This window comes from Epinephelus moara, chromosome 24 (assembly GCF_006386435.1).
Source record: "Epinephelus moara isolate mb chromosome 24, YSFRI_EMoa_1.0, whole genome shotgun sequence".
Classification (NCBI taxonomy): Eukaryota; Metazoa; Chordata; class Actinopteri; order Perciformes; family Serranidae; genus Epinephelus; species Epinephelus moara.
Genome location: NC_065529.1, coordinates 3,330,864 through 3,357,148, shown reverse-complemented (window position 1 = coordinate 3,357,148; position 26,285 = coordinate 3,330,864). Strand labels below are relative to the sequence as shown.

Below are 26,285 nucleotides of genomic sequence, written 5' to 3'. Positions count from 1 at the left end.
AGTCGTTAATCAATGACCCAAACCCGACTGCAAACCCGCAAGCCAAGGCTGAAAGTTTCTGACAGTAACCATAGCTAACAATGGAACAGAACCAGAGAGAATGTGTATGTTTCATTGTTGCGTCTCTGCATGTTTTGTGTGAACAAGCGTGAACTCGGGAACTTTGAGTTTCGTTTCAGTGTGTATGTTTAAACTGAATCAAAGTATTCACATTATATGTGATTGGTGACGAGTACGTTTACATGCACAAAATAGCCCTGTTTTTGCCCTTATTCTGAAAAAGGCAATATTCCTACTTAACTGTTTACATGGCAAATAAAAAATAATATTCCACTAATACCTCTTTGATATCCAAGTCTTTCATGGGGTTTTGTGTTGCCATAGCCCACAGGAACGACACTCCTCAATGCTTTTTTTCTCCAAGTGAGGATTAGAATAAATTCAATTCACGTAATCCATTAGCCTGAGTGTCAGACTGAAGCTCCCAGAACCTTCAGTCTGACATCGCCTCCATTGAAGGCGATTTAGGGAACTGAAGGGAATTTGATTTTTCCCAAACCAATCAGTAGAGATCAACGACTCACCCAGAATCTGATGTCATTAGTATCCATGCCTCGGGGGTGCCGAAAACAAGCGAGCATTGCCCGTTTAAAATGTCTCCGTCGTCGTGCACGCCCAGCTGCATCGCTGTTAAATCCAGTTTAGCAGCTTCCTTAATTTGGTCCTCCATTAACGCGAGTAGTGGCAAAATACCTCGATAGCATCGTTAATGTGGTCTGTAGGATGTGTAGCGGTCGCCATTGTTGCTATCCTCACCAGTTACCCACCGGCGCACAGCTTGACATCAGCGTGGCGCTGATTGGCTAATCGCTAGACCGGTGTTCATTGGTCCTTCCATCGTTTGGATGAGATAAATCGCAAATTCACTGCAGTATGCCAGACCAGAGATACAAGCCTACTCAGTTGAGTGGGCGGGGTCTATGGTCTGGAACCAGGCTAGTAATCCATCTGAACTTAATATATATTTCTAAACACTTGAAGATACACTCATTACTAAAAGTGTATGTCATCCAAGAGAGACAATATAAACTAATGGAATTGTCAAAGTTGTCATCGAAATTTAAGGTGTGCTGATGGATTCCCGTCATCAACTCATGCATTGAGTAACATCACAAGTAAATGTGCCACCTTAAAAGGTGCTGGCAGTTGGCCCAGTGATTTAAGCTATTTTTCCTCAGTCTACAGCTGCTGCAAGAGGCAGTGAAAGATCCTTTCATTTTATAGTTACAGTTCACCAACGTATGTTACAGATATTTTTTGGGGCATTTTGGCCTTTAATTGACAGGACAGACAAGTGTCAAAGGGGGAGAGAGAGGGGGAGTGACATGCAGGAAATGGCCACAGGCTGGAGTTGAATCCGGGCCACTGCGGCAACAGCCTTGTACATGGGGCACCTGCTCTATCCACTAAGCCACCGACACCCCAACAGTTCACCAATGTATGTTAGACATACCATGGTATGAACAGTGGTTACATAAGCTTCAAAAGTAGCAACAGCTCAGTCCTGAGCAAGAGCGACCGTCCGCTATTGACCAATCAATGGACTGCAGTGTTTCTAGCTCCACCTTTTAGTACCAGATCTGAGCGTACCACAACAGAGGGATGACCTAAAATGGGGATGGTAAGGAACAGTTCCATTGGTAACATCCACAGCTTTTGATTGTGGAAATGGAAAAAAACAGTGCAGTGTACTGAACTGAACTGAACTGAACTGTACCGTAGCGCAATGCTGGGTGGATTCGGGGCTAAAATGGAAAGACCATCTAGTGGTTTCAAGGAATATTTAGAAACCTAAAACTACTTAATTTTACATAAACTCTTTCCATTTTAACAGGAAGCATATACATCAAGTATATTGCAGCCTAAGAGACATATTGTTGTTTTTTTTAATTCAATCCAAATGAAAAAAAAAATCCAAAAGGTTTTTCTGCACACAAGTTAATAACAGATGCCACATAGCGTGTTAATGTCACCCTGGCCCTGTCAATCACACATGATTGACTATTACTTTTTTAATTTTGAATTTCACATATGTTGTCAACATTACGATGAAGTACAAGTATGCACAGGCAGTTTGAAAGGTTATTGGTCACAGTGTTTTCAACATTAGATGTGTCTATTGTAAATAAACATTATTATGTAAATGATTGATGTCAGCACGAGGCTTCTGTAGGATGAGATAAATAGAGGACAGATAAGGACAGTGAAGATTATCAATAACAACAAGCCCAGTGTAACTTGTGTTTACTTTTTTTTCCCCTGTTTGTTTCACTTTTCAGTTGGTAAATGGTAAGTGTGTTTGTTTGTGTGGTCTGGAAGGCTTTGGGGCGTATCTTGTCAGAAATGTAATGTGTGGAGGACGTGAAAGTTGAGCAGGAAATATATTCCATCAGCACACCAGATTCCCTGCAAGAATCTGTGTGTTTATACCCGCAGCTGCCTTCAGCTTCCTCAGAAACAACAATGATGAATAGAGCCTTAAACAGGCAACTCCCTTTCTATTGTCCCTCACACCAGCAGGACATAATCATCTTTTCAACCAGTTTTCTCTATATATTTGTTAATCAATCTTTCATTCACTCTTTCATCTGTTTTGGCATCCACTCTCTTTCATATTTTATGAATAGACTGAAATTCATTTGAGGCCTCGGTCTTGTATGAGAGTAGACCCCAAGATATAGATGCAAGCTTTAGAGGCAACTGCATTAAAAAAGCAACAACAAAACAAAAGACTTTAATTCTGCTTAACAACAGCTTCTCTGATCTTCAGGCAACTCACATGGCAACTTCTTTGTCTAAGTGGAAACATTAAATGGGCTGAATAAAACAAAAGAGATTGAGATCAAAGAGAGAAAGGCAGCGTGGAGAATCAGCGAAATCGAGGAACGTTGATCAGATGTGCATTAATTGCCACAAAGAGTCAGAAGAGGCTGAGCCGCTTGACGGCCTGACCCCACAACATGCCGATCAGAAACACAATTAGCAACAAATGAGAGGGAAATATCGTCAGGCTGGATTTACAGCTCCTGTCTTTGTTTGTATTTTATGTAATGAAGATCGTGATAATATCAGCCATAATATTAGTTTACTCAGGCATTCTGGGGGATTGGTGGATTGAGGTACAGATGAGTCACAACATCACAGGTTCAAATATATTACGACAGTACAACACTGAGCTTATCATCCACTGTCTTATCTTTCCTGTCTGTCTGTCTGTCTGTCTGTCTGTCTCTGATTACTATAGTACCGCTCTGTACTGACTAACAAGTATGTAATGAAGACAGTAAATAGAGGATTCTGCCCACTCAGCATACACCTATACAGCTGCCCTTATTGTACCTGATTAGACCTCCTCTTGGGATTGTGTGGGTATGTACAGTCTGTGCTTGATTGACATCCTCCTCACTCTCTGTTAACTTTGTTTGGACAACGTTATCATTCTTAGTTGTCAACACTAGTGCTGCACGATTTGATAAAAATGTGCAATTGCGATTTGATTGGACAATATCGCGATTTGCGATTGTGATTACAATATAATTAAAAAAAAATGGTATCATTAGTCTCCTTGCTTGATTCAGTGTTTCCCCGACATTATATGAGGGGGGCACTGACCTGATATAGTTATTGTTATGGACAGTGTAAATAACCATCAACAGACTGAGCACAGTCAAACACGCAGCATGGCACTGTACACACAGCGGAGTGAGCCTGTGTTGCATTCAGGCGTTGTCACATAAATGACAGATTCCAGCACGCCATAGCACAACACAGCAGCATGTCAAGTGGGCCGAAACCGAGCAAAATTGCTCAATTTTTCATTTGTTATTATATAGTTTGTTATGGAGTCCATGATTTCCCCGTGACACTTACAAATGTTTGCGTAATTGTGTTTTGTTGTTGATCTTTAACTTTTAAAGTTTTACACAACACGTCTTACTGTTCAAAGTTGCCGTACCTGAATCCAAAGTATCGCCATGTAATAGACGTTGCATTTTTTTTGCCACCAACTCAGCCTGTTCATGGTCATGCTCATGCTCTTCCTCTGCGTCTGTGTTGGTCACTGCTGCACGCCGGCTGGTCACCTGACCATACGTGCTGCACACACCAGGATAGCTTGTGGGCATGATGTCATCAAACATTGACTGTTGACATTCTGAGACATCGTGTCAAATTCAGCCTGTTATATGCATTTTCTGTTTTCAAAATACACTTCTATTTTCACAGGAAATGTACAGTTTACATACAGTCTCCTTTAAAATAAATGCACTGCGTGAGTAAACACTGCAAATTGACTATTTTTCCTTCAACAACAAACGCACATGAATGTGGTTGGGTTTAGTAAAAAAGAACAGGGTTGGGCTTTATATTCATAAGGGAAGCGAACACTGGCCCCCTGGATGGAAGTCAGTCATTCTTGGACCCATCCACCACCAGTCCCACCTGCCCTACTGGGACTTTTCACCCCCTTAACTTACCTTGCTCTTCTGGCCATGTTTCCCCCTGATGCCGACGGGCCGTGTATTATGCTGACGTGAAAGTTTTGTTGGTGTCTAATGGTGGAAGTCACCAGGCGTCAGTATTTGATGACTTCAGAGTGAGACTGGGTTGTATTGATACATGTAGTTTGGGTAGTAAGGTACATTTCAAAATGAGCAGTGCTTTAATCAGCCAGAGAAGTGAAAATACCTGCACAGGTGCACATGGGTTTTAAGAATGTCATAAAACAGCCAAATCAATCGACCAGCCAATTTCAAAAAATGATAAAACATGACAATAATTTGTCAGCATGATGTCCTAAGGCCTTTGAATGAATACTTCATCCCCCAGCTGACCTTATGAATATCAGTTACTCACACCATGTTTAATTCATGAAGAAAACTTTGTTTTTCTTTCCCACCCCCATTAAGCGAAGAATCCAAAAACAGAGAAAATCCTTGCTGAATTGGGGTCCACTTTTAAAAACAGCAAAACTATATAAAGACAACTGTTTACACACCCTCACACAACTCGTGCAGCATAAATCAAGTTTCATTTATCCAGTTGTTTGTACAGTACTTCCCAGACAGACAGGCCTTTCCTGAAGGGGAACTGAATGGAAAGTGAAACTTATACTCTCTTAAAAGCCAGACTCCATGACAAAAACAATAATTTTACCTCACCAAACACGTGACCTACTGGTTTGATTATGTAATCGTGTGACTTTGCTGAATGGGAACTTGCCCCCTTAAAACACTTTTTCCAACCTGGGAGTCTCTACCCCCATTAGAGGTTGCCAGAGCTTCACAAAGGTCATGAGTCCATCTTGATTTTCAGGAGTGTAAAATAACAGAAGGCCTATATCTCAGCATTTCATTGATTTTTTTGTGTGGAAAAGGTAACTGTTATTTTAAAATATTATAGTACTATTAGAGATATAAACTTGGGCACGGAACTGACATGAACTCAAGCCATATTCACAGAGCTTTCACTCTGTGCTAAACAGCCTCTTTCTGTATCAAAAAGTAAAACAACCAAAGAGCAAATAGGACAATGGCGTCAGGGAGAGGAAAACACTAAATCTAAACAAAAAAGAAAGTCTACTAAATATGATGTATTTATAATCATTAGAATTTAAAAAAAAAAAAAAGTTCAGTATTAATAGATGAAGGGGATTTGTGTTTGCTGTGTTTTGTAAAATGCTGTGGAAACAGAACAGAATTTGTTATTTTGTATTGAAGAATATAAGTCTGTAGGCAGTGCTGGCCATGGTATAGGCAGTATACATGAATACTAAGGGCACCACAAATGGGAAAAGAAAAATTAAATCAAAATGTTTATATTTGACTATCTTTCACTAATACTATTACTACTATTATTTTGAAATATTACAAAAGGCCACAACAACATAACTACATAGCAAAGCCTACTAAATAATAGAGATGCCTTTTTTTCCTGGGTTCCTGCTGCCCCCCGGCCCCCTTCCCCAGCTTACTTTACCTTTCTCTCTGGGGGAGATGTGACGTCACGTGAACCTTGAAACACGCTGTATTGTTATCATGTAAAAACGACAAAAGCTCTGTGGTGCCCACTCAACTACCACTACACTACTGAGAGGAGTGTCAGTGGCCACAATGAACAGCATGTGAGTGCTATGATCTGCACCTGAAACAATGTCTACAGTTTGTAACAACTTTTCTGTCGGAATTTAGATTAGAGATAATTGAAACATCCAGAGTTGACTGACATTTTATAGTCCTATACTTGTGTGTACCTGCAATACCTTTGCATTTTTGATATATCTGCATTGTGTGTTATATTACTGTGTGTATGTGAGCTCTCTCTCTGCCACTTCTGATTTCTCCTGATGAGAGACCTGATGAGTTGACAGGCAGTAAACAGATGTGCAATCTACAGCCAATTAATTTCTCATTCTCTCTCTGTTGTACTTTACTCTGTCTCTCTCTGTCTGACATATCCACACACACCCACACTGCATTGTCAGTTGGCCGCTCTGTAAAGCGCTGCGTTTCTGTTGTTGTCATGATACAAAACTCTCTTATCACACTCGCACAAGATAAACATGTCCTACTAAATGTCTCTGACTTTTCTTCTTCTTCTTCTTCTTCTTCTTCTTCTCCTTCTCCTCGGCTGTTTGCTGAGGACGAGCAGAAAGATTTCCATTATTTACAAGACTACGTAACAACCAATCTCATTCCATCCCTGCTTGCCGTATGGCTTCCAACCTCACAACAATCTGCCTTCAGCTGCTGTGATTTTTCACTTCTGGAGAAAATTACAAGCAGGAAAAATCTAAGATTTCCCAAAAAAAAAAAAAAAAAAAAAAAAAAGAGATGTTGATAGTGCAGTGATGGCAAGATGGGAATAATGAGGGCGATAGAGAGGTTATACACCCCACTAATTAGCCAAGGTCTTCACAAGTTCAAGGACGGTTTCAATGTAGCTGATAAAGATGAGAGGATGAGGAGAAGGGGGGTGAGATGGGTGAGACTTCCTACATCTTAATTATCCCGGTGGTTTTTGGCTCGTGGCGCCTTCTGGAGTGTGTGTGTGTGTGTGTGTGTGTGTGTGTATCTGGGGAGCGGGGCAGGGTGAGTCGGGGCTGAGTAGAGGAGTTGGAGGGCTTCCATGCAAAGCCCAGTCTTCTTATCCAAGGCCGAGGTCAGCTAGGCATGGCCCAAAGCTTCCCAGGGTTGACACTTTCCCTTTCAATTACTCTGTGGCTTGCACAAGCATCCACAGCCCAGGAGGATCATGAGTGACACTGGGGTTAAACACACATGTCTTCATTTATATATGCATACAAATTGTCTATATTTACACTTAGGGAAAATAATCAATGCAGTTTACTGTTGAAGGTTAATATTTATTGTGTCCATGATTCAAGAGAGCACCAGTTTTGGATCTGATGAATACCAAGTTTTTATACTCAGCCCACTTTCCCCTGTAATCCTCAATACAGCTCATCTGAAGGGGGGAGATTGGGAGAATTGCTTTTCTCTTGGTAGAGGAGGAAGTCATATAGTTTGACACTGAGTGAGTCACTGATTCTGTTAACATCCACTGAGATTTTTTTTTCCATTACTGCTTTTTTTGTTTTATCCCAGAAATAAGTACTGTTCTGTTTTCCTGCAAAGACCCGTTTTACATTAACACACAGGGCTGGTCTTAGTGTTTTGTGGGCCCTTGGTAAAATGCTGCCTTGGGGCAAATCTTAAAAACACAATAAAATTGTATCTTTACTTTCTTAAAGTGGTCTATAGTGGGTTTGGAATTGCACTTCCATAAACTTTGGGACCTGCGAGTAAATATGGATGCTGAAACCTGGTATTAAATGGGCCCCAGGGCTGAATTATTTGATAAGCTCCAACATAGGAGATATTTGGAAGATATATTTCTTGTACATTTTTAATTTGCAATAAGACATAAGACATTTGTCACGGATGCATTTTTCTCTTCAATCCAGAGGAGAGCTCTCTGTGTCGGAGCCATACAGCCAGCTGCATGTGCAAGGGGTGGGGTGGGGTGGGGCGGGACCAGCTCTGCCACTTTGTGTCGCACACACACAAAAAGGCCCTGCTCTCGGTGACAACGGCAGAGAGAGCGAAACACTCCATAGTGTGGGTATACTTTATGCTTATTGAGGTATGCTTATTGTCACAATTTTAACAACTTGTGTGCATGTAAGGGCAGAAACGAAACCAATCTTTCGAAACATCTAACAAAAGTATATCACGTACATGCAGAGAAATGCACTGTTTTCGACCACCTAGCTCATAGTTCATCTCCTGTTTCCCCATCCACCTCAGGTATGTTATAGTCTATAATGGTAATCTATTCAGTTTTCTGAGGTTTCCAGCATTTTTTCCCTTTTAAAGGGGTGTTTGGGGGGAGTTTTTCTTTATCCACTGTGAGGGTCCAGGGACAGAGAGATGTATGCTGTTGTAGGAGGAACAGCTTTTTGAACTCTTCCAAAACCTAGATTGTAAGTAAATGGACAGAATGAATGGGCCACTCTGAGGGTCAAATGTTTATAACTTTGTCCGTTTCACCTCAAAGTTGATGAACTCTTTCACCGTCATCCTGAGGCAGAGGGTGGTAACGGTGTCAATTGGAAACTCTCCAGATCTCAGTTTGCTGATTACCATCCTGGGAAAATCCAGCGTTTTGACAACTCAGCCAGTTTAACTGCCAGACCCGGGGTCATTAACTATGCTTTTAAGTTCACCACATCTTCTCCCCTTTTTGTCACATCTATGGGAGCCACTCCAGCTCTATCTTGCTCTCACCCTGGTGAAGATAAGAAATCCAGATGGGAGTGGTAAATTCAGGATGAATTCCTGAGTAGAGACTAAGTTTCTCTTGTTAACTTAAAATGTCTCTTGAAAGTAAAACTATACATTTTATCCATGTTCTAACATTGTAACTGTGCATAATCCTTGTTTGTTAGTTGAATGATTTTTTTTTCCCCCACTCTTGTAGGTCATAGTATGAGTGAGTTGTAATTTCATGTGTTTAATCCCTCATTTAACATGGAGTCATACTGCCATCTTGTGACGGTAGTTAAGAAAAGTTCCCATAAGGAATTCCATATTATATTTCAAGTTAAGATATAGTTGGATTGATTAATCAACTTGTATTTATTAATATGTGCTTTCTCATTTAGTATGTTGAAGTAACTGCAGACTAGGTTTGTTTGTGCATGAACCATTTTATACTTTTGTTCCGTTGATATATGCAGTATAATAATCATATTAAATCTAATTTGATGTTAAGAGCCGATTTTGACCATGATGAGAAGAGTATGTGTCTATCGCGCATAGCATGTTAAAGTATATAATCTCACACCTGCCTTGCCTCAAACCCGCACACTCAACGTGGTCAGATAAAACTATTGAGCTCAGCGCATCTCCGCAACTTTCCTGTTACTTTCTTTCCTCTTTTCCTTGTTCCTTTACTTTATTTTACTTTTAATTTTTTTCTTCTTCTTTCGTTTGCCGTCCCTCCTACTACTACTTATACTCTTTATGCTTTAACCCGTTACGCTCTTATACTCGCTTCCTGCGTAACCCTTTCTTTTCTTACAATCAAAATTATTTTAAACTTTTAAGTTTTGCTCGACACGTCCAGGATTGTCTTGTCTGTCCTGAGTTTTCTTTCTTTTTGTCTGTGCCTTCAGTAACATTATATACCTGACAAAGCTAGCCGATTGCATCAATTTTTTATACACGTTAATGATAACTTTGATAATAATATCAAACGGCCGACAAGATTGTTTTGAACCTTATTACAAGCGAGTAGCCACAGCTAAATAGATAAGCTACTATTCGACCTGCAACTCCATCAAAGATTCATTGGATCCAGCACTGCCAGACACTTGCCAAAGTGTCCGCAAAGCAGGGAGACTTTCCGCAGCCTAAAATAAACCGACACTTGAGGACCACCTGAAGGACGTCGCAGTCAGGCTCCTCTCCACCACTGTGTTACAGCCGGCTTCGCTCTGCTGGGGGGAACTGCCCATTAGTCCGATAGCCCATTGGTCCGACATCCCATTGTTCTGACCATATTAAACCCATTGTTCCGAAGTCCATTCCGAAATCATCATGATGCCCTGTGGTTAAGGTCTGGTTAGGTTTAGGCACAAAAACCACTTGGTTAGAGTTAGGAAAAGATCATGGTGTGGGTTAAAATGAAAAAGAAAGTGGTAAACACATAAGCTGTGAGCCTGCTTCGCCTTAAGCCTTTCCGAGCTGACCCAGAGCCAGTCGCGGTGCACCATCAAGGTAGAAATACGCCCGCCGGGAGACGTTCAGCACCGCGGACCGTCGGACTAATGGGATGTCGGACCAATGGGCTGTCGGACCAATGACATGGACCCCTGCTGGGAAGCCCAGGAGCTACAAAGTGACAGTCCGGGGTCCTCTGAGAAACGTCAGCCTGAGCCAATGCTGCTTAAAGTAGGCAAAGAATCTCCCTCACCTGATGCAGCCGCTGTGTCGTGATAAGAGTTGATGACGAATAGGAGACTTAGTTATTCTGATCTTAATTTAGGTTTCGTTAGGTAAATGGCTTTGCACATCCCTGTGTCCCCAATTTATCTATAGTCACATACTCTCTCACTATCGCCAAACTGAATAACTGGCAAAAGTGTTACCTCCTGTCTTAATCCATTGACATACTGCTGATTTTGTGTCATTTCATATCATCCTCATTTACTATTCATTTACTCAGTTGTTAAACATTTAGCCCTAAATAAATCTTCATTTATCGCCAAGTTATTGTCTCTGAATATTTCTTTTGAGCGGGAACCAAGATCACTGTATAGAGAATTCATAACCCAGATATTGAGATTGATTCATGATTGATAAGTGTACTAAGGAATTAATAATTGGTTTCCGGAGTTATTGATTTGATTAGTCGCTTCCCTCCATAGGAGGGTGGTGCCCCTAAATTTATTATGAGTGCAAACATTTTCTAAAGGTATTGCTCCTACACTGTAAAGCCCTTTGAGGCAAGTTGTGATTTAGAATACTGGGCTTTATAGATAAAATTGAAATTAAATTCTTAACAATGCTGTAGCAGAATTTACGAATTTCAGAATTTATATACTGTACTTAAATACATAGAAAACAAAGCAATGCTAATTCTGTTCTAAATTTATGTCATTTTTTTCTCTTAAAAAAAAACCCCCAAAAGAGTACCATTAAAGTACTGGATTGATAAGCAGTGTCAGTAAGAGTAGTAGTATTGTTAAAATCTTAACTATGCCATCCCTACTTGTGAGAGACAAATTGAAAAACGAGTAGTCACAGTTCACAACTTAAATCTTAAACCCAAAATGAAGCTCAGCGTAAGTTCAATCAGGAAGACTTTCTTTGTGCTCATCCATTCACAACTCTCTCCATCCCACTCCCACTGTTACCTTTAATCAGCTGACTATGGGTGTTCACTCTTCTACTTATCCAATCAAACTTTGCTGCAGTCTCTCTCAGCCAATCAGGATGCCACTGCAAAGTTTTAAATCTGCTCTCTCTTCTGCTGCTGTTAGCCATCATTTTAGGCAGAATCTTTGTGCTGGCAATCGCTGACTTTCCCTTTTTTCTTTGCAGTCCCTTGTTGATAGTAACAAGCGGAGTGTGTGATTCCTCAGCAGAGGCGGAATCATCTCTCACTCATCACGTTCTCTGGTTCAGGTGATCTTGCCTGTTATAAGTCAGTATTGTCAATGTGCAACTTCATTCTTCATTTCCATCTTCAGTCTCGGCGTCAGTGACGTGTACGGATTCAGGATATGGGCCCAAACTACACGTAACATGATATCTTTCTTTGGGACAACTTGCATACGTACACCCGGATTGCCACAAGCAGTCCCCAGCTACTCCAACCAAGCTTTCCACACACACCTTGCTTCAGTCCCTGGATATGCCTCAGCCTCTGCCTCATCAGCGTCCTCATCACGACAGGCCTCCACACGCAGCCAGCCTCCACACACAGCCGGCCACCACTCTGAGCCAGCGCTTCATTCTGCCTCCAACCTGTCAGCCCCAGTGCACCCGGATCCCTCACGGCAAGAGAGAGGGCGGTTCAAGTCATCCGATCAATAGCCATCCTCACTGTTTAAGTGTGTCAGATATGATTTGTCTAATTCATTCAGTGCTGCAGACAAACATTATCACTGCATCATTTATGTGAAGCAATTTATTTAATTCTCCTGTCGCCCCATGTTTCAATGAGAAAACAATTACCGTAATACTGTAATAGCAGCGGGCCTTGATTTCAGTAGTCATTGGGTTTCATCAAAGTAAGCATATTAAGCAGGCCCATTATGCCCTCTGCTTCACAATGGTATTCACTCATTTCAAGTAATGCAAGTTGTTCTCTTCATCCTCATTCATAATAATAAATATATTCACATGCGTATCATGCCGTTATCTTACCACACTTTATGTACCATTTCAAATTAAAAGCCCCTCAGCGATTTCTTTGGTGTGGATTTTCTAGGTGACAGCCATAGAATATACTATTATCTAGCACAAACACTTAAAAACGCACTCATTTATAGTACTCGTATTTCTCACTTTTCTCTTCTTTTACGAAACTGCTAATATTTTATATCTAACATTCGCTAAACTATAGCGAACAGTTATTCTTTATGGATATGTATCTAAATAAATGTTTTAGTGAGTAAATATATATACACTTTGGGTCACCTCTGGGTTTGAAATGTGCTATAAATAAATTGCCTAACACTTTACTTGAAGGTATCTACATAAGGGTGACATGACACTGTCATAACTATGACATGACACTGTCACGAACTTGTCATAAACATTATGTACATGTCATAAATGTTTATGACTGCTGTCGTTAAGTGTCATTCAGTTTTTGTAATGACAAGTCGACATTGTTTGGCTTGATTATGACAACTTATCATTAATTTAAGTGACATTACCAGAAGATGTCTTTGTCATGACAACTTGACATTAAATTTGTTTCGGATGTCCTTATTATGACAACTTGACATTAACCAGGATGACATTACCAGAAGATGTCTTTGTCATAACAACTTGACATTAACAAAAAAATGCACCTCTTTTTGTGTTTATGACAAGGTGACATCGTGGTTATTATAATTAGATGTCCAAGGTTACAGACCGATTCTAACACTCAGTCAGATAGATGTCTGGCAGGATACGACACAAAACTGGCTGTCATGACACCATTATGACAATGTAATGAATAAACTCTTTGACCTCAAGTAAAGTGGTACCATTTTAATTTGTCATTAAGATATCATGATATCTTACTCACTGCTAAAAGTTAATAGTTACACTACTAGTTACATTACTTTTGGATTACTCTGTAACATCACCTGAGATGCACCATAACTTAATTGCCAATTAACAATATAAAGTTAAACCTTATATATGCCCAGATCAGCACAAATCCTTATTCTAATACGGAGGACATACACAAGATCTCTCTTTTATGCTCTTTAATACAACAAAGCTGATAGCAAAGTTGTTAAAAAATCAACCCAAACAGCACAACATGTGTCAAGAACAGGGCTACAGTACTGGCAGTATGCAAAATGTCTCAAAATAAAATTATGATTAAAACTTTTATTGGAAACTTATATCAATCAATCAATCAATCAATTTTATTTATAAAGCCCAATATCACAAATCACAATTTGCCTCACAGGGCTTTACAGCATACGACATCCCTCATTAAATGTCTATTTCTATTTTGAGGCCATGAGATAAGCATTGTCAAACTGAATTTCTTTACAATGCAACAATATAACTTAAAAGAGATTGTCCTACCAAACAACTAATGCAAACATGAATTTGTTCAAAATAATGTCAACAAATAAAGTAAGATACTGGCCTTCATCATCATATCAGACAATGGTGAGACTTCAAAGGAAAACAACATTGCATATGAAATGTAATTTGAACTGTGCATTTAACAGGCCAAACACACTCAACTCACTGTAGCTCACTCACCAAACTAGGGCTTTACAGCAAATTTTTCCATTTTACTGGACATGCTTATCAAAGAAGTGTTTATACCTCATGAAGAGGAGTCTTTCAAATTGTTTGTCAGACAACCTGTTAATCCTCAAAGTCAGCACAAGACTGCCCAAGCTACAGAGCCTCTCCACCGGTGCACTAGAGGGTGTCTCTGTGTTGAATTTCATACATACAGTCTCTATTGTGGGGAAATGGTTCAGAATCGCCATCTCTGACCCAGACTTCAAGTAGTCAATGAGTGCTGGAGGTGGAGATCTGTGGCATACGTACATCCTGCTCATCGTAGGGGGCAGCACGGCATTCGGGGGTCAGCAGTGTCTTTAAAATATCTCTCCTCTCCCTTCTTTCAGCCACCGCACTTTAAACTTTGGCAGTGTGACAGCTGCAAGGATATGGAGGACCAGAACTGCCAAAATTAAAAATAAATACATAAATAAATGAGTCAATAAATAAATTCACATGCCATTAATTTGCACAAAAATGCATAAAAAATAAATGTAGTTAACTAACTGATAAAATGTGTCTTTTCTTTTTACATTTACATTCCCTCACACATTCTTTGTACATTTACATTCCTACATACATTTTAACATTTACATTCCTTCACTCATTCTTTATACATTTACACTTCTTCATACATTTATACTCCTTCACACATTCTTTGTACATTTACATACCTTCAGACATTTATTACAATTTGTACATTTACATTCCTTCCTAAATTCTTTTCACATTTACATTTCTTCACATTCAAATACCATGTTGCTTGCACAGATTTCCTGCTCGAGCTTTGACTTTTCTCCTTGCGCTCAAACTGCCTCTGTGCGCTCGTGGAATTTCTGCTCTAAGATTTCTGCCCAGCTCTTGGTTTTGTTGTGTAACAACCATAGACTGTATGAAAATATGGACGTAGTCACCGTAACGTCACCCATTGGTTTCTGAGGAGCGGGTTTGAAGCTCAAAGTAGGTGGCTCTGGCCGTCGCCATCTTGGCAGTGCCTGAGTTTGCCCAACTCCTGGCCAATCAAAAATAGGCAAAGAGGCGGGCCAAATGAAGCCTGGTTGCTTAAACATGCCCACCTCGCTCAAAGCTGCTAAGTTAGCTAAGGCTAACAAGCTAGGCTACTTTTTGTTGAAAATCAAGCCTTGGCTGCTTGGTTGGTGTCAGCTTATCTTCAGCATCACTCAGGGTCTACGGGTCTTTAGCTTCTAGCTTTATGTTAGCATGTTGCCTTTGCAGGTGCTTGGAAAGATTTGATGTCGTGTTCGCAGCGGTGGAGAATTGTTTATGGCCTGGGCACAGTTCACACCTTACCATCACATTCTTGTCCTTTTGCGCAAAAAATTCTAAGTAGTGTGCGTATCGCCACCCCTCAAAAGACGTCTTAAGCGGCTCTGCCATTTTTCGCTCCGTCTCCTCCTCCATGAACTCCAGCCAGAGTCACAGTCAGGTCACGTGAGTGAGGTTAGACGAGTTTTGCATAAGCACGCGTGAAAGGAGACGTTTGTTTTGTTTTTCTGTCCTCCCATTATGCAGATAGTTGAATAATTTAAAGTAATGCAAGTAACAATATCATTATTTGATTATTAACTGTAATGCAATTACTGAAGTTATCAACAGTAATGTGTTACATTACTGCGTTACAGACAAATGTAATCTGATTACAGTAACGCTTTACTTTGTTACTTTACTTTGTAACGCATTACCCCCCAACACTGGTCATGACAGCCAGTTTTGTGTCGTATCTTGCCAGACATCTATCTGACCGAGTGTTAGAATCTAATTCTAATAGTCATTATGTCACCTTGTCATAAACACAAAAATAGGTGCATTTTTTGTTAATGTGAAGTTGTTATGACAAAGACATCTTCTGGTAATGTCATCCTGGTTAATGTCAAGTTGTCATTTAAAAAAAAAATATAGTTATGACAGTGTCATGTCACTCTTATGTAGATACCTTCAGGTAAAGTGTTACCATAAATTTGCCTTGCCTTTCCCAGACAGGTTTTCTCAATATTAGCACCATTTCATTAATCAGGTTTCTGTGCCCTAATTTCTTGCTAAGTCATTCAGATCGCTGATGGAAGCCTTTTGAGGTGCTCTCATCTGCAAACTCTCAATCAAGTTTTGGTTATAGTTTTTCCTATTGCCACCTTCATATTTATGGAGTCACAGTCATGCATCAGCCATTTGCCATTTCTGTTTGGTTGTCATATCGCTATTTCGTCATTGCTTACCTGATATTTGCTTGCTGTTCGGACCTATTTTCCTTGCACTTGTTTATATGATTCCATTTCTGTCTGCCTCAATTCAGTTTGGCTTGCTGTCACTAATCACATGTTCCCACAACACCCATGTTCTATGCGATCTCATGCCATATGCACAGTCATCCATGGTCCTCTAACTACATGCTTCATGCACTAACACCAGCGTCTGCTAATTGCCCACCTTCATCACTTTATAATCCACAATCATGCATCACTCAAAATTATTTTATCTTGGTTATCTAATCACAATTTCTGTCTTGCTGATTTATTATCTGCTGGTCATGGGACCTATTCTGCTGCACTTCTTTATTCAAGTTGGCCATAAAATGTAATTCTATTGGTTTAATTTACCTTGCTTGCATTTATCATGCTGCTCACTCATTTACATGGTCTGCGGGACATCACACTGTATGCACATACACCCATGTTCTTCGGGACCTCAAGCAAATGCACAATCACGGTCTGCGGGACCTCATGCTCTATGCACAAACACCCATGGTCTTCGGGACCACTCGCTGTATGCTCATAGGTGGTCCACGGGACCCCTCAACACTTACTTCTGTTGGTCATGCGACTATTCATTTCTGTTTGTCATGCTGACTTAATTTCAATTTGTTCATCGGACCTTATTTTACCTTCACCATTTTATTTAAGTTGGTCTTATTACCTTAGTTTCGGTTTGGTCTATGACCTTCTATGTCAGTTGGTCTTCACTGACCTTTCATTTTGTTCTACACATGGTCCTTAAGACCCCAGGCTGTGCACCCAAGGTCTACGGGACCTCATGCTCATACACAGTATTTTATGTTTGGTCGTCTGACCATAATTTCTGTTTGTCAATGATGACTTTAATTTCTGTTGGGTCGCCGGACCTTATTTTACTTTGACCAGTTTTATTTAAGTTGGTCTTATGGCCTTAGTTTTTGTTTGGTTTTACGGCCTTTTATTTCTGTTTGGTCCTCGTTGACCTTTTATTATGTTCTACATATAGGCCTAGGTCACTAGGACCATGCACCAGTCACGGTATTTTCAGTTTGGTCATCAGACCCTTAAATGCTGTTGCTGACATGCTGAAAATTGCTGACTTTAATTTATGTTTGGTTGCCGGACCTTAATGTTTTTTTAAACAATTTATTTAAGTTGGTCTTCTGACCTTAATTTCTGTTTGGTCTTATGGCCTTTTATTTCAGTTGGTCCTTGTCACAGCTTTCTTCATCTCTGGCTTTTATGTCATTTGGTGGTTAGACCTCAACACATTTCCCTCCTGCTTTCCTTTTCAACACTTATTTCACATCCATCATCATCTACTAGTTGGTGGCTCCCTAGCTGTCATTCTAGACATATTCCTACCACACATTTCTCATCAGAGTTATCCCATCTCATTCAGGGCTTATTTCTGTCATATACTTAACAATGCACATATCCATTCCATAGTCTTTCTCGTTTTGCTTTATGCATGTTTCTCTAGCTATGCGTCTCCCCTTAATTTTCTCTTTACATATTTATTAGAAGCCTGTTGCCTCCTGGTAAGGTAAAGATCCCCTCATGTCAAATGGTCGGTTGTCTCTCTCCCTTCTTACGCATCTTTTTCAACTATGAATTCATCACCCTCCTTAAATTATACCATCTCTCATCTCATCAAGTTCAATCAGGAGGACTTTCTTTGTGCTCATCCATTCACAACTCTCTCCATCCCACTCCCACTGCTTCCTCTAATCAGCTGACTATAGGTGTTCACTCGTCTAGTTATCCAATCAAACTTTGCTATGATCTCTCTCAGCCAATCAGGATGCCACTGCAAAATTTTAAATCTGCTCTCTCGTCTGCTGCATTTAGCTACTGTATCATTTTAGGCAGAATCTTTGTGCCCTCCTCCACCCCGTTCACCCTCAGCCAGCATATCCAGACTCCAGGACAATCTCAATAAAGGCTCATACATCTACTCATCCAGATCATTAGCACTTCTCCATCTTCCTCTCATCTCATCTTCACCACCTCCACCACCACCAGCATCTAGACCCCGGGGTGGTTCCCTATTCAACAATGGATTCATCACCCTTCTTAAATCATACCATCTCTACAAGGCGTAATTGCCAAAGACATTTTATTCATTTTACTATAAAAATGAGTCTCTCCTGATTGAATTAAGATTACCCTAATGATATCATCAGAGTTCTTTTTCCAGACTTACAAAAGCCTCTCCAGAACCACAGAAGACATTATACGTTACCTTTTATAGACTACTCTTCATTAAAGGGAACACCACCTAAACTGAGAATACCAATATGGTATTCCCGTGGCCTAGTTAAGTTCAGTCAGTATTTGTGAACATGTGATTCTCTCTCTCAAAGTAAGAAACCAGAGAACAAAGTCTTGTGATGTCATCAAGTGTAAAGTGTGGAGCTGCTTTGTAGACAATGAATGGAAGGCTGATTTTATGAACCCACGCAATGTTTGTTTGTTTTTTTTATACCCAAATGAGCTATATTCTGTTGTAGTGATCTCAGTGCTGAAACAGAAAATGGACCCATACTCAGAACATTCCTTTGGCTGCTCTCAGTGTCATCTTTTACCATTCATTGTCTGTGGAGCAGCTCTGGGCAAAATAGTAAAACTATAGTAAATCAGACCTTCTTTCATAAATTGGAGTTTCCCTTTAACATGATATCACTCATTTCGAAATTATGTGAGGTGGCACCAGTGTTAATTGCATTGACACAAACTACGATCTACGAACTACTTCATTTTTGTTGATGAGACAACATGACAAAAATGTCAGTGGTAGACCATCAGATGCTGCCATGAATGGCCATGCTTGCAATAATATTCAAATGCTGCATGAGCAACAGGCTGGTAAACTCCAGTAAATAGTCTGCTCCAGGATGTTTGGCTAGCCAGCAAAAACACTCACACCGGAGCAGTGTCAGCCATTGGTGTGAGCTGTGAGCTGTAATTCAGCAGTAAATAATCAACCTTGTGTGTCTGACTGAGGATGGTGGAGCTGTTAAATTATTTTGTGGAGTTTGTTAGTTGCACCAGAGCTGGTAGCAGTTAGCTCCACTTGTTAGCCGCTGAATGGCATTTTGAATTTCTGTCAACTAAAACTAGACTTAAACTATGAAGGATGAAAATGACTAAAATGTGACTAAAAATAATAAGCATTTTCATCTCAAGAGTAAGAATAAATCTAAAATATCTGCCAAAATTAAGACTGGATGGCACATAGAGAGAACACAGTTGAGAAGAGAAAAGCTGTTTGATTTGATAGGAGGAGAAGAAGGGTGGAATTAATTGAAACTCTAAATTATTAAATTTTTTGATAGCTTTATTGGTTTGAATCTTTTGTTTAATGTCTTCCTTCTGAACAGTATAAAGACCCAGTAAAATAAAATTAAAAAAGTTATATGTTAGAAATAATATTCTTTTTCTCTTTTTTTCTTATGCAATCAAAAGTGATTTGAGATGAGCAGTCACGAGTCATGAGCTGTCTTAGAGAATCACACTTGACCATTAGTTTTGTGTTGTGAAATTAAGCAGGGACATATCATGGGTGTAGGTGATTTTTTTCAGTGTCAGTTGGCTTAATGTTGTTTGTATTTCCAAAAGAGTGAGGGGTTACTCACACACTAGTCTCCTCATAGTGTCTTCAATCAGTGGATCATTTTATCAACTAAATCTCAGTTTATTTTGTTAACCAATATCCTATTATTGTACCCTTTTGAATAATATGTCCTTGCTTTATGTCACAATCCCACTCCCCTGGAGTTTGGGTTAAGCTGTTTGCATAAACTTATGACACCCTGCAACTGAGTCTCCATGTTACCATGAATAAACCAGTGGACAGAATATCCTTATTTGCTCTATGACTGAGCTGTGGTGGGACACTTCTAATACAGGAGCACCAAAGGATATTTTTCTCCTGACATCAAAATGTACCATGTCACTGCACAACTGGATTTGCACTGACAATGAAACCTTTAAGCAGAGGGTGTGAATCGTTTCTGTGTGGCAGTGAGATGTTAAGGAGTAAAGCAAGCAGCTTCACCAGGTTAGCTTGCAGCATGTGCTTTAAGCAAAATTGCACTGTTGTACAATTTGGCTCTTATCCAGACATTTTTGAACAGTATGACTCTTTGCCATGACAGCATTCATTTTACAGGTATGTAAAATTTTGAACAATATAGAGTAACTAAACCTGCAAAACCACTTTATTTTAGTTGAAAAGTCTATGGGTATTTAGTAGTGTTGTTAATAGATTCAGGTCCAGCTTTTAACACTGAGTGCAAAGTTTTTGTATTGTGCCTTGCGTAGCAACATTTTCTTAAATTTCTCTTTTATTTCCTCTTTATTTTCTGGCAAGACTAAATGTAAGAGAAGTCAGCTCCAGATGCAGCGAATTTTCCTAACCATCCAAACCTGCTCTTACCCAGGTGTGCTGAACTATGAATCCCACTTGATCAGAAGTCACCTGTTAGCAAAGGTAACGTCTTCTAAACACTATATAAGGCCAAGTGTTGTGCCAGGTGCAAATAATCTGGCACATGCCCAAGATTGGAGAGATGCCACCAAAAGATTCTGGAAGAAGAAGGACTTCTATAGTAGTAAAATCAATGTTCTGTCAATTAAACTTCAACAAAGTGAATGTGATTTTCCAGAGTGCCAGCACTGGTATTTCAGGAAAATCAAAAATCCCAGTTATGCCAAAACAATTGCTGTGTCAGCAGCAGTGGTGGAGGAAGTATTAGGATCTTTTAATTAAGTATGTGTAATAATAGCACACTGTAAAAATACTTTGTTACTGGTAAAAGCTCTGCATTGAAAATTTTACCCAAGCAAAAGCATGCAAGTACAATCATGTATTGGAGTATTAAAAGAAAAAGTTACTCATACGAAATGTTTTTGATCTGAATAATGACTTAAACAATTATGAAAACAGCTGCCAATTAATTTTCTAATTTAATGGAATAATTGTTTAAGATGCACAAATCTTAATTTGTAAAGTAACTAGTAAGTTATCCAATAATTGTAGTAAAATTAAAATTTCCCCCTGAAGTATAGTGGAGTAGAAGTAGACAGTGGCAAAAGATTATAATACTCAAGTAAAATAAAAGCAAAGGGAAGCAGAGTAACTGAAATTACAGTGGGGTCAATGGACCAAGTATAGTGATGTTTTTTTAGCCTGAAATTTTAAAGTTTAATCATTATTATTACTCTAAAACACAATCTAAATTAAATTATGATTTTTTTTAATGTTCCTCACATATAAAACTTATTTTTTCTTTGTGTTGGACAACAATTTGTGGACATTAAAACCAAAATGTTTTACTCTTATCTTAGTAAAAGTGTTCTTGACAACTTGTACAATGTTCTGTTACCTAAGAGAAAAGCAAAATAAGAAAACACTGGTGAATCTCAGATAGCAATGGGTACTTACAAAATAAAAACAAACCATAGAGCTGATGACACTTTTTACTCAAAACCAGAAACATGAACTTCATGGTGGCACTGGAAGAAAAAAAGAATAACCATCTTCATTTGGGATGGTGAATGTATGTACTCAGTAATCTATCCAATAGCTATTGAGATGTCTTAGTGTGGAAAGTGGACTGACTGACTGACATTGTCACCCCCAGAGCTAACAAGTGACATGGCTAAAACCTTCACCAGATATCAAGAATAGAAATAGTCTGTTGGAGCTTTTGCTAAAATAACTGACTCATTCTAAAAAGAAAAAGAAAAAGGGTTGACCTTTGACCTTTACAGATATTGACACAAAACTGCAAATGTGTGCCTGTGTACGTACCCACGGATACATTCAAATGAAGCAGAATTTAATATAATCTTCCTGTGCATCCTATTACATGAAATTTGGGCACTTTCTGGGCCACTTGTGTGTACATTCAGAGGAGGAGCAGAACAGACAGCTTCCTGTGATTGAGTATGTCTGTGGGTGCTGGATGTAACTAGTCTGTGCAGAGAGGTGTGTAATGCACATTAACACATTTAGAAATACCAACACGTTTCACTTCCTGTTCCTCCTTGTAATTCTGTTATTGGCTGCTGGCGGCATTCAGTAAACAATGTAAATCTAATCACATACATGAGGGGCATCTCATTAAAGGAAAATGTGTCCTGTTGGAATTACATTAAGTGAATTCCAACATGCTGAAATGTAAAACATGATTGCATGTGTTAACCATTGCTTGCCTGACCAGAATACATCAGCATATTTAAAACAAGAATTAATCCCAGTTCAACAGTGAGATTTTCATAGGGATGGGATGGGAGGATGAATGTATGAACTCGTGCAAAAACATAATCATTACATTTTGTTTTTGACTGTCAAAGTGTGCACCACTCCAACTCAGCCATATAGATAATGAGGTTTGAAATCATCTGGAAACCATACACTTGGTCTTCTGAGAAATCCAAATATAGCGTATCATACATACACCTGCCACACTAGCATAACTGCCGCCTGTGTGTTTGTGATAGGAGTCGTCACATGTTTCATTTAAATTCAAAGCTAATAATTTTCTGATGTGCTCAGGAAGACATGTAGGCACACACGCTCATGTGGGAAATACAGACAGCAGCTGAATGATTTGCTGAGATGTGTGAACATGCGACTGACCCAAGAGTGTTTCTTTCTCCGTTTCTCTTTCTCTGCACAGTGGGATGCCATAAATGAGATGGACGAATACTTCAGCCCTATCCACACATACCAGGTGTGTAATGTCCTCAGTGTTTTATTAGAGCTAATTATAAGAACTTCATGGAATATATCACTCTGATCTCAGGGAAACTGTTTTTTTCTTAATGTAAATTAAGTTTGATCTTAAAGCACAAACTGGATAGTTAATAACCAGCTATTCTTATATATCTGTCAGATCATATAGTTATAATGTTCATTAAATAATACAAATAAAGATTATACAACAGAGCCCATGAATGAGCCACCACACAGCTACAGACTCTCCTTAGCAGCTAACCCAGTAGCACAGTAACATACTCGACCCCCGAGCACAACTATGACCTCTTGCTCATTAGCTAAGGTTAGCACAAAGCAGGTAGGTGATTCAGCCAGAAAAACTGAAAGGTCTGTTAGTGCCAGCTGTTTAGCTTGTGTTTTTATGACTGTGGCACCTAACAGAGAGGTTTATTCATGTATGTATTAGACTGACAGAGCTCAGAAAGCTTGTGGGGCGTGACAAACTTGCCGCTGACACCAACTCTGATACCATGCGCTCTAATGTCAGTAGTAATATAGTGTTTATACAATAGGGGAGGGGTTATGTCAAGGATGACTCCGATGGGTCATGGAGCAGGTTTTTAGGCCCATACAAAAAATCCTGTACACAGAAATGATGAAAAACGGTTTAAAAGTCTAACTCTACAGTTCGGTGCTACACAGTTCAAATGTTTTTAACCAGCCAGGCGGCTGTGGCACAGAGGAGTGGGTCGTCCACCAATCAGAAGATCAGCAGTTCAATCCCTGGCCCCTCCTTGAGCAAGATACTGAACCCCAAATTACTCCAGATGATGCTTCCATTGGTGTGTGAGTGTGTTAAAAAAAAAACAAAAAAAAAAGAAAAACTGAGCAGGCCACCAGTAGCCTATGTGACTGTATGTGTAAATGGGTAAATGTGACTCAGAGTGTGAAAAGTGCATTGAGTGGTCAGATGACTAGAAAGGCGGTATAAAAATGCAGGTCCATTTACCAATTTCTAAAATGTATAATGTAGATCGCTTTGATGCTGCAGCTGGTAAAGTCACTGAGTCACTGGCTTCGTTTAAGTCTCTCCTAAAAACTAAAAAATAAAAAGTACTTCTTTCATAAAGCACATCCTGACATTATCTGAGCTGTCTGTCTGTTTTATTGCTATCTTACTGACTTTAATGACCTTTCATTATCTTGATTTTAAGTGTGGCCTTATTTTATCTTTTACTAGTTGACATTTTATGACATGTTATTTGTTTTATTCTTCTTGTGTCTTAAAGCTCCAGTAGGCAACATTGTTTTGGTATAATTGAGTAAAAATTTTATAATCCGCAGAGAGGGAGAGCTGAGCCTCGGGGGTATGTGCGGGGTGCGCTGCTGCGCAGTGAGGGAGAGCCGAGGCTCGGGAGTATGTGCGGGGCCGCGAGGGAGGGATGGGGAGGGCTGCTGCACGGTGAGGGAGAGCCGAAGCTCCCAGAGAAGGAGAAATAGAACCAAGTGGGATAAAATACTTGCGTGCTCGTCTGGTAGGAGGGGCTCAGGGCGGAGACGAACGAAACCTAACTCAGATGAGACTCAAAAATCAACCGTTTTCAGGCTTTCTACCTACCGCAGCTTTAATTGTGTTTAGTTTCATTGTACAGCACTTTGTAACTGTGTTTTCAAAGGTGCTATATAAATAAAGCTTTTACATATCTTTACAAATTATCATTGATAAATGATGACGTAGTTTTATAGATGCTCAGCAGTATATAAAGTATTTAAATGAGCTCCACCTTTATGATAATTATAATAATAATAATAATAATAATAATAACAATAGATATGTATATGTAAATGATAAGTAACTAAAGCAGACAAATAAATGAAGTGGAGTAAAAAGTACAATATATCCCTCTAAGATGGAGAGGAGTAGAAGTATAATGTAACATAAAATGGAAGCACTCAAGTGCAAGTACTGTAACGCAAAATTGTAATGATAGCAGTTGCAAAGTATTGTGTTTCTACTCAATACTACTTACTAACAACTACTAATATTTTAAACAGCACAATCCTTAATTAATCTGGAAAGTATATAACTGTTTTAAAGGGTAAATAAGATGCCAGAAAGCAATAAAAGCACCAAAACAGAGCTTCTTCATCAAATAAATTTCCTGGGTAGGTTCCCCCCATACCCCCCTACAGAGGTCAGGGCTAGGTCAGGGTACATGTGGAAATACTCACTCTGAGTGCTGCAGCATATGCAAATTTGCGAATCCAAGGATAGTGAAGGAATGACCCACCCTCATCTCTCTATGAGTGGCCAGTACTCATTGCCTTTGTTGGTAGGATTGGTTGGATTTAGGCAAGAGGAGTGGTATTGGTTAGGATTATGGTAAAATGTCAGGGTAAGTGGACCAGAGGCAGAGTAAGGCAGAGTAAACGCCTTTGCACACTTAATCTGTTTTTTTCATCTGAAATTCTTGCATGTCTATAAATAACTATGACCACACAGTGTTTCAATCATAGTTGCACTCTGAGTACAAAACTTTAGACTTTAGTAATTTAAGTTTTCTTGGCATGTTTACTTTTCTGCATTTTTCACATCCGTCAAAAGCCTTGAGAGAGCTATTTGACCAAGAATCAGTGAAGCAAATGTGGCGACGGGAAACATCCGTGATAAAGTACAGGAACAGGTCAATAAGTATCCTTTCATAACTCAAATGGCTCATGTTCAACAGGTCAGATAGTAATATTCAGGTGGATGATGATGAAGATGATAAGGATCACACGCAGACAGACAGACAGCGAAAATGTGGAGACAGAGAAGGACAGCTGGGCCTCTTTAGCTGCTGTGCCAAATGCATGGGGAAAGATTGGCAACAGCCAGATAGGTAACTCCAGTGGAGAGAAGCAGGGGAGGAAATGTGTCTTTTCATTTTGTCTCGTATTATGAATTTTCACAATAAAAAGAACCATAAAATGCACCATGTGTGCCAGGTTTTGGAATAGCAGAGTGGACTCTGGGCACTCTGTCTGAGGAATCGCAACAGCAAAACACCAAGTGTAGTGAATGTGTGATTAACTCACTGATTAACCGTTTGTTAATTCATGTAGAAATAGAACGCTCTGTTTCTTTGAATACCAGCACTCTCATTTTAGTGTAGTGAATCAGATTGGATTTATAAGCTTACTCAAAGACGAAGGAGTAATGTGTCCCCACCT

The 26,285-nt window shown here is 39.5% G+C and overlaps 1 protein-coding gene across 1 annotated transcript in view; it reads left to right on the top strand.

Moving 5' to 3' along the window:
- Nucleotides 1-26,285, top strand: part of epha8 (eph receptor A8) — a 343,673-nt gene that overhangs the window by 121,361 nt on the left and 196,027 nt on the right. The window contains exon 3 of the mRNA XM_050038788.1: nucleotides 23,035-23,088. Coding sequence (XP_049894745.1) covers nucleotides 23,035-23,088 — 54 coding nt within the window. The remainder of the gene's footprint in view (nucleotides 1-23,034; nucleotides 23,089-26,285) is intronic.